The 10,326-nt window shown below is 37.7% G+C and overlaps 1 protein-coding gene across 4 annotated transcripts in view; it reads right to left on the reverse strand.

Annotated features, from left to right (window-relative positions):
• PCCA (propionyl-CoA carboxylase subunit alpha) overlaps positions 1–10,326 on the reverse strand; it is a 362,003-nt gene that overhangs the window by 257,181 nt on the left and 94,496 nt on the right. For all 4 annotated transcript variants that reach the window (XR_457051.1, XM_007461534.1, XM_007461535.1 and 1 more), the window contains one exon: positions 5,766–5,897. Coding sequence is in view for 3 of the 4 variants with exons in the window: in XM_007461534.1 (XP_007461596.1) it covers positions 5,766–5,897 (132 nt within the window). In the remaining variant the exon portion in view is untranslated. The remainder of the gene's footprint in view (positions 1–5,765; positions 5,898–10,326) is intronic.

Here is a 10,326-nt window from a genome sequence, read left to right on the forward strand (position 1 = left end):
CATACAAGGAGACAACACTGACAAGAGAGTGGATTTATTTTCTTCAACTTTCTACTTTTCCCTATTTTCCAAATTAACTGAGGTTGGAAATTCAAATGCAGATTGTCAAATGCAGCCTCCCTGAAAAGACAACCCAGAAAACCTGTTGATCAAGCAAAACCAAGTTTACTACCTACTACAGTAAAGGATATCATCACTTTGAGGCAATCTTGGAGGTTCCACTGGAATCAGTTCAAGACCTACTAAAAGCCACAGTCAAAGATCCTAGCTTCAAAAACTGCAGTGCTCCTCTGATGCCCATTGAGAACCCAACGCTCAGGGGTCTCCCCAACCACAATGGTGAGAAAAATCTCACATTGGGGAGAGCTTCAAAAAATCCTCAACATTTTTTTTTGTTTGTTTTTTTGTTTTTGGGGGGTTTTTTGCGGTACGCAGGCCTCTCACTGTTGTGGCCTCTCCCGTTGCGGAGCACAGGCTCCGGACACACAGGCTCAGCAGCCATGGCTCACGGGCCCAGCCACTCCACGGCAAGTGTGATCTTCCCAGATCGGGGCACGAACCTGTGTCCCGTGCGTCGGCAGGCGGACTCTCAACCACTGCGCCACCAGGGAAGCCCTCTCAACATTTTTTGTTCTGAGCCCGTAAGACAAAGTTCATATGGAAGAAGACAAGCATAGGACCTATAAGTTCATGTTCACGTGTCCAGAAGCCAGTGACTTCAGGTTTCAAGGGTATCCAAATAGGACAAAATTTGCCTTGAAACCCATATCAAAACCTTGAAAACTTTCCCCTGTCTTGACTCATTTTTTTTGTCCATGGGAGTCTGGGTCTGGAAGAGATCTCCCCTCCAAATCCTAAACCACCAAGGCACTGCACACTGTCAGGTCTGCAGTTAGAGATGGCCAACTATTATTTGGTAAGCCACTGCAAGACTTTCGTAAACAGGTTTGTCTCAGACTGCCTGTGCTGTAAGTCAGACTACTCCTCAAATGTATTAAATCTGTAACTCAAATTCATGTTCCTATCTTTCTAGATGGCATAATTTCACCACGGATAGTTTAGAATTATAATAGACTCTTTCATAAGCTTTTGGTATGAATGATTCATTCATCTGAGAGGCACACCTTAGGGAAAAACAGGGAAGCAAACTCTCAAACACCTAGTGTTCCGCCTTACTAGGTGCAAAATAAACTAATGGCCTTACAGATAAAATTAGATGCTCCCGCTCCAGAAATTAATATCAGTCTTTTGATAAAGACACCTGCAGATTTTGCAACCAGAAGTAACAATGAGTAAACAATTGTTCTGTATTAGCCAAGAAAATGAGGGAAAAAAATATAACAGGCTATGTTCCAAAAGCGAATCAAGTACCCATTTCAGCCATCAACTCAAAAGGAGAAATTTCACTAATTATTACTTATTGATACTGACGGTACACTATCAAACTTAAATCCCTCCATCATTACAGAAGCTCTCTCTCAGCGTCAACAAATTACTCAGATAATGGTTATCTCTAATATTCCTCACATTTCCCATGTCTCAGCCCCCAACCGTCACCTTTGAACCTTTATTCAAGGAACACTCCTTCCTCCTATGAGACACTATACACACTGACTTCATAAGAAAGAATCTACAATGCAAATAGAATTTCCAGATCAAATGCTCTCCTAATAACCTTGTCCTTGAACTCCTGAGGACTCTGCTACTAATCATCAAGACAGAATTAATTTGGACTCTGACTCATCACTACCCTTGTGACTAAATCAAGCCCAAACTGACGATCTCAAGAAGGCCAGATTTCTTGCTCAGAAAAAAAAAATAAATAAATACAATTATACCGGCAGAAGTATTAGGGCTGAATAGACCAAGGTTCATAAAACCACTACCCAAACTCTCTAAAACGAGAATGTAAAGAAGGACTAAAACCCAATAGTTGACAGCCTAATAAAGAAAAGACTTGTCATACTCTGCTCAGGGCCTTTCAAGGCTGCAATCAAGGTATGGACCAGACTGCATTTGCATTTGGAGGCTCAACTGGGGACAAATCCAAGTTCATTCAGGTGACTGGCAGAATTTATTTCCTTGAGGCTGTATGACTGAGGGCCCCCCAGTTTTGCTGGCTCTCGAATAGAGATCATCTTTACTTAGATCCTCAGAAGCTGTCTGCAGTTCACTGCCATGTGGGTTTCCTCATTATGGCTGTTCCCTTCATCAAGCCAGCACCTAGAATCTGTTCTCTAGTCTCCTAAAATGGAGTCTTTTACAATAAAACATAATCACAGGAGTGACACTCAATTACTTTGCCCTATTAACGTAAGTGAACGCAGTGATATTCCATCACCTTTGCCATATAATGTAACTTAATTAAGGGAGTGACACGCCATCACCCTTTGCCATATTCTCTTAGAGAAGCGAATCACAGGTTTTACCCAAACTGAAGAGGAGTGGATTACACAAAGGCTTGGATGCCTGGAAGTTCCTCAAAAAGTTTAGCATAGACTTATCATATGACCCAGCAATTCTACTCCTGAGTATATACCCAAAAGAACTTAAAACAGGTATTCAAACAACAGGTATCCTACCCTCCAACATTCCCTCTCCCCGTTCCCTGTCTTATGTTTCTTATTTTATTATTTATTATTTGTCTCCTTTTTCTATAGCAAAAGCTCAATGAGGGCAGGAATATTTTTTTGTTTTGGTCTGCTTTGATCCCTACTATATCCATAGCACTTCAAACAATGTTAGACAAACAGTGTGCACTTGTTAAATATTTACTGAATAGATGAGTAAACAAATAATTTTAAATATGGTAAATGAAGTACAGGGTATTAAGGGAAAATTCAGTAGAGGGCCTCATCTAATACATACGGTCAAGGAATGCCTCTGTGAGAAATGTATGTTTAAGCCAAGACCTAAACTATGCGTACAAGACAGTCAGGAGTGAAGACCGAAGCAGAATCAACACACATGTGTCAGAATTACGAACAGAAGTTTCAAAAATCGGAAAGATGTCATATATGGTCGGTACACCCAGTGCAAAGGGTAAGCTAGCACAGTATCAGTTTGAAGAGAGAAACAAAGGCCAGCTATTCAAAGGATTTAAATGAGTAGTCATTCAAGAGTTTTTAAACACAGGCATGTGATCAAATCTGGATTTCTGAAACATCACTCAAGGTTTAGTGTCGAAATTTAACTGGACGGGACCAAGACCAAGACTGGCTACAAGGGGACTTCCCCGGTGGTCCAGAGGCTAGGACTCCACGCTCCCAGTGCAAGCGGCTCAGGTTCGATCCCTGGTCAGGGAACTAGATCCCACATGCCGCAACTAAGAGTTCGCATGCCGCAACTAAAGATCCCGCATGCCCTGACTAGGACTCGGCACAGCCAAATAAATAAATATTTAAAAAATAAAAATAAAAAAGACTAGCTACAGGGAGAGCAATTAGAAGGCTGATGAAGTAATCCAGACTATATAATGTCAGTTGGAACTTGGAATTAGTGTGAGGAAAAAAATAAAAGTAATATATCAGAAAGATATTTAAGTGAATTCTCTGTAGCGGTATTTATTAGGAACTCCAAGTTTCTAGCTTGTGAAATGGTGTGGAAAATGCCAGCATCTTCTCAGGCAGGAAAGGAAAAAATGAGAAGTTTACAGCAGGAGTCAGCAAACTTTTTCTGAATAGGCCAGGTAGTAAATATTCCAGACTTTGTGGGTCTCTGACACAATTACTCAACTCAGCCATTATCATGGAAAAGCAGCCATGGACAACATATAAAGGAAAGAGCATGGCTGTGTTCCAATAAAATTTTATTTACAAAAACAGGAGTGCCTGGTGCCACACAGAATGCCAATCCCTGGCTAGAGAGAAAACGATGAGTTCAGCTTCAACTTGTTACTTTTATGGTACCTCAAAGGCATCAGGCAGACCCTGTTTAAGAAGCAACTGGATATGCAGTTCTAAGGCAATATCTAGAACAGATATACAGGTGTGAGATGTGAAGCCATAAAAATAAGTTATATTGCTTAGAATGAGTTTGTCCAATAAGAGAAAACCCATAATAAAACTAACATTTAAGGGACAAAGGTAGGAAGAATAATCAGCATGAAAACTAAGAAGAAGCATTTAAACAAGCCAAAAATACAAAAACAAAACTGGAACTGAGTAATGTGCCAGAAGTGAGTATTTCGAGAAGGAAAGAGTAACCAAGAGACTGAAATGCTTTGAAGAGACTGAGAAGACCAGGATTAAAAATTACACACTGAGAGGGAAGAGATATGGGAACATATGTATATGTATAACTGATTCACTTTGTTATAAAGCAGAAACTAACACACCAATGTAAAGCAATTATAGTCCAATAAAGATGTAAAAAAAAAAATTACACACTGAGAGGGAAGAGATATGGGAACATATGTATATGTATAACTGATTCACTTTGTTATAAAGCAGAAACTAACACACCAATGTAAAGCAATTATAGTCCAATAAAGATGTAAAAAAAAAAAATTACACACTGGATTTCATGAGAGGGAGAGGTTGCTGGTAGCCTTTTCAAGAGAAATTTCGGTGGGAATGAGGAAAGAAGCCAGATGTAGACTAAAGATAAGGGGGAAAGTGTGGAAATGAAAGCAAGTGAGGACAATTCTTCCAGCTGTGGAGTGACAAGAGGCTGCTGTGCTCTCTGAAGAGGAGGAACACATATTTCTTTCCACTAAACTGGAAGCACCATGGTGTGAGGGACCACGGGTTTCTTTTATCATCAGGTGCTTCCCACTTAGCTCAGGGATGAGTACATTTTTGACTGATTGAGCATTTTTAAAAGCAATAATAATGGAAAGGCGTTAAAAGACAAGGAGAATTTTAAGACACAGAAGAGAGGAAAGACAATGAGTGAAGACTGCAGCCCATGAAGTCTATAAAGGGTACATCTGGAGCATAAGAGGAAGAATTGGCTTTACAGAGGATAGGGAACATCTATTCTTTGTAAGATGAGAGAAGGGGAAAAAATGGCTGAATACATATTGAGTAAATATAGGTAAATATGGGAAAGAAGCTGAGGATATTTACTAACCAGGGGCCATGCTTGCTAACTGTCCTGTAATTCATGAAATAATCCAGCACAATGAAGAACTGCCCAGCCCAGAAGGTAAAATAAAAAACACTGAGATGAAGAGTTCCTGCAGACTAATTCAAGTCTACAAAGGGACTCTTTTCTCATGAGAAAAAAAATGAATAATTTTTCCTCGGCAGTGGGGAGGAGCACAGAGAGGAAGGGGAGACACATACTCCGACTTCTGCATGTCTTCCTTAGAAGACTTCAGCTGCAAAAGCGGCTTGCTGGTTGAGGAGTTGTGCTTGGGATCTATAGTGACGCACAGCTATACCAAACAAGTTTACAATTCACATTTTATGCATATGGACAGAAGCTCACCGTAAAGATACAGAGAACATCATAATGTTTCAAACATTAAATATATACCACCAACAAATGAAATCCACACATCTAACATCACATTTTTATATCACAAAGTTTTCTCCTATAAAAGTAAAAGTCAACACTGATCATTAGATACAACGCTTCAGGGGCTTCTTGCTCTTTTTAACTTACGCTATTCAAAATAATCCAAGTGTAAACAACATTGATTTGTTTAATCTATACATGAATATTTTAAAAAGCAAAAATTGCATTTTATCTTACACTTTTGACAAAATGTTTGACTTCAGGACATGTACTATAAAGATTAGAGTAAAATAGTTTCTCACCTTGACCACTCCATCAAAGCCAGGGATTGTGTTAACCTTTGCGTTCTTAGCTAATAATTTGCTTTCAATCTTGTCACCCATGGCTTGAATAGCATGTGTATCAGGTCCAATGAAAATGACATCTTCTGCTGCCTGTGAAGAAATGCCAGTAAAAATTTATAACAAAAACATTTCAGTGCTTGATATGGAGTCACAATTTTATAAAAAGAAAAACCCATATGTATATTTACTAGTTACTCACAGACCAAGAACAACTTAAAAGCATTTGAGCCAATATATTACAATATATAATACTGTGTTGCATATAGTATATGTGCACAAAGGTATATGAAAGTCAGGTCAAATACTTGATATTAACAGTATTTATTCTTTGGAAAAGCAACTTGAATGGTGTTGTAGTTATATCTAGTATTCTGCCACCCAAACTAAACAGTAAATTCACCTTTAAAATGCCTTATAAATCTTTGTATTCTCAATACCCTGCAGCATAGTGCCTAGTTTAACATGCCAACTTTGTGCCAGGCTTTGAGCTAAGTGTAGGGGATAACATGGATGAAAACCACAGAATATCAACTAATTCAAGGGAACATGAAACAGATCACCAGTACCTCAGAGAAATAGACAAAATAAAGTATGCAATGTTTACATCCTTGTGACTATAAGAAATGAGTAAAGAATACAGTAGGAATTTACCAGGTAGAGCTATGATTTCAATCAAAACTACTCTATATAAATCACGATTAGTTCCCCAGCAATGGGTCCACCTCTCTGTGTATATGATATTAAAGTAAAGAAAATGCTAAGGAATACTAATTAGGGACAGAAAAAAATACCGATGGAGTTAGTGCCACTGTAGGGCATGGTCCAGAGAAGTGAAAAGGGGGTTTGCTGAGGTAAAGAATGAGGTCATCAGGTAAAGAACGGAAGTTAACTATGAAAAAGGAAAAATCAGATTGTATGTATATATCATCATAGTAAGTTACCTAACTGTTGATTCTCCCATGACCTTTGGTCAGGGTCAGTATAACGAATAAATCGTATAATTTACATCTCATATTCTATCTACTGGCACTGCTGCCTGAAAAGACTCTCGGCTTTAGAAAGGAGCTTCATTCTCCTTATGAGAATATCATCCAGAGTACCTACTGCAGTGTGGTGTTTGGATTGCTCTCAGCCACTGTGAGCAAAGAGGATTAAACCCACCCAGAGCAGGAGGTGGAAGTAGAGCAGGGACACAACAAAAGGAATATATGAAGAGATAAATATTTGGGAGATGATATGACAGTTTCAACTTTACATGTGCTGAGGTGAGATGCCTGTGGGATAGTCAAGTGCCCATGTTCAGGAGACAGACAGAGAGGTCCAGAGGCTAGAAGATAGGTCCAGGCTGAAATACAGATTTTTAAAGGCATCAAATAAAGGATGGAATTGAAAATTGTAGATGAAATCATTCAGATAAAATGTACAGAAAAGCCAATGCCTTTAAACTCAGGATGTATACTTTCCCTCCTGCCCAAAAGCAAGACAGAAGGGGAATTTTTAGATTTTGAGTTTAAAGCCTCTTTTCTTTGTGTGACAAGGGGGTAATAACCACCATGCAAGTTTGATTGAAGGACTGAATAAATAATAATATAAAACACCAAGCTGAGTGCCACAACTCAGCCAAATAATAATATAAAACACCAAGCTGAGTGCCACAACAAGGTTAGTTCCTGTCCCCTACCCAGAAGTCCTGATAAAAAGAGAACACTAGAACAATAAGACAGCTAGGTCCATAGGACCCCAAAATACGTTACAGGAACCCAAATACCGACACTTACCAGTGTTACAATAACAGAATGCTAGATAAGAAACTTCTTCAGCCATAACATGCTCATTAAGTACCTCGCCATCAAATGTTTGTATGTAGTTTTGACAGAACCTCATTTTCTTTAAAAAAAAAAAAAAAAATTTTTTTTGGCGGGGGGGCCATACGCGGGCCTCTCACTGTTGTGGCCTCTCCCGTTGCGGAGCACAGGCTCCGACGCGCAGGCTCAGCGACCATGGCTCACGGGCCCAGCCGCTCCGCGGCATGTGGGATCCTCCCGGACCGGGGCACGAACCCGTGTCCCCTGCACCGGCAGGCAGACCCCCAACCAATGTGCCACCAGGGAAGCCAAAAAAAAAAAAAAAAAAAAATTTTTTTATGTGAAACCCCCAAAATGTAAAGCACATAAAAAAATGGAACTGCTCTGTAAGAGGGGAAAGTGGTAGTAAGACTACACCTCCACATACTCTGTGTCTCTAGCTGGATAAACTAGTCATTTTGGACCAGAGCAACAATCATACTCACTTCTCTTTATCCCAAGCCTACAACCCAATAAACACTAAGAGGAAACAATCATGTTTCAACTACCAATTGTCTTTCCATATTCCCATTTTACTTGCTAAGATGGGGAATTTTTATCATAAATGCTGTTTTAAATACCACTATGCCAGGCAGATGTAATCAAGGAATCAGAATACCTACACAAAGAGTTGAAGAAATACATAAATGAGAACATCCAAAATACATTATGATTACACAGTAAAACTTCTGATTAACAAGAGCCCAACGACCAGGAACCACTTATTAACCAGACTTTTTTCATGCATTCTAATTTGAGGAAAATTACTCAACCCAAAATGTGAAATTACCAAGAAAGAAAGCTCACATTAAGCATTTAGTGACTATTCTTTCTCCCATCCAACACAAAGAAAAATAGCCAGTAGTACACTGAGTAACTACTCAAACAGATGTTTCAATAAACTAACTTCCTTTCTATCTTTATCTTTTTATGTTTTGGTAGTACTCCCTGGGTTAGCCTTTAAATGTAATTAAGGCAAATTAAGGAAGCAGTATCATAGCTCTGACTCCCATAATTCTTTGACAAAACAGCAAGGATAAGCCAGTATGGTAATTGCAAAGTGATGAAGCATGTTTCAAAAGTCCTGAGATTTTGTCCAGAGTGATTTGTGTGACTTAGAACTTAAGGCCAAAATTTATGCACTAATAACCTATCAATACTCTACTATTAACCCTGTATCTTTTGTTACCCATTTTCCCTAATCACCAGTAAGTCTCTTCGGCATGCCATAGCAAAAAAATTTACTTCTCAAACTATGCTTTTCAAGGAACTTGTAAATTTACCAGGAATGATAAATATAATACCTAAATACAGGTAAATGTATAATGGTCATGAAAAGAGTGGGAATTTTTTCATCATCACTGGAAACACTTTTGTAGTGATACCTAAGAAAGAAGTTACAAAAAGCTGAAATCACTGCTCTAAGACTGAAGAAAAAAAAATACTGTTTTCATTTTCTAAATTCTGTGATTTTATGGTTTTGGTCATATTTTGATAAAAGAATGGGGAAAAGAGTTGGGTTTGAGCAATGTGCTAGGGAAACAGAGACTTAATTTACAACTGGTTTTATGTTGTAAATGCGGAAATAATCATCTGTAAAAAATTTAAATGTATGATACATAATTCATTCTTAGAAATACCAAGACAGTTAGTAAATTGCTAAGCTATGAATCCAGTTTTTTTTTTTTTTTAACGTATACATTTTAGGTTCATAAGGAATTACTACTTGGATAACTGTAAAACTAAGGTCAGACAGACATGAGCCATAGCCATGGAAAAACTGCTGAACTGCCTGAAGGACCTAGACTCTGGACTTTAATTTTTTTCCATGATAAAAGAAAAAAGAATTTCTAGTAGAAAAGGCCAGTTTCAGGACTGGTGCAGAGAAGTTAGCACATGAGATAAAAAAACTGAGTCAGTGAGAAAGCTTTCAAAAATTAATATAGTTATCTCAAAAGCACATATTAGTGCTACCCACTGAATGTGTTGATAACAATATGAGTATCAAAAAGAATAAAAGAAATTACAAGGTTGATTCATCTTTTCAAGACCTCGAATAAATCTTTTCCTGCTATCTCTGTTCAAGTATTTGAACTTCTCAGACATGTATCGCTGATTTTAAAAAATATATAGCTCTTTAAAAAGCAACATAGAGGAAAACTAACTTCACACATAAAACTAAGCAAAATAAAAGTGTTGAGGTAAAATCCTATACACTTGTCTTTATAAGAAAAAAATAAGAAGTAGAAAAACATCCATGGAGGGAAAAAAGCATGAGAAAGACATGCTAACACAGCAGATCAAACTGTCACCTATTATTTGAAAACAAGCTGAAAGACATTTTAAAATAAGAAACATGAAATAAGATATCAGAATTAGAAATGCTCTGAAATGAGGTGACAGACCTAAGGATAGAATTAGAAATGCAAAAGAAAATAATTTTGGAAGTGAAGACTAAACTAGAGGGAAAATAAGAGTGAATAAAGAAAACAAATAATGACTTAAAAGAGACAGAAAGTCAAAGGAAGAAACTTTTTAAAAATTTAAATATAAAAAAAATTTTTTCTAAAATGCAAGAGAAAATGGCAAATACTAAAGATAAAGAACATCCAACATATGGATAAGAGGAGTCTTTGTTCTTTACTTTTTTTTTTTTTTTTTTTTTTTTTTTTTTT

Source organism: Lipotes vexillifer, unplaced genomic scaffold, assembly GCF_000442215.2.
Source record: "Lipotes vexillifer unplaced genomic scaffold, Lipotes_vexillifer_v1.1 scaffold655, whole genome shotgun sequence".
NCBI classification, from domain to species: domain Eukaryota; kingdom Metazoa; phylum Chordata; class Mammalia; order Artiodactyla; family Lipotidae; genus Lipotes; species Lipotes vexillifer.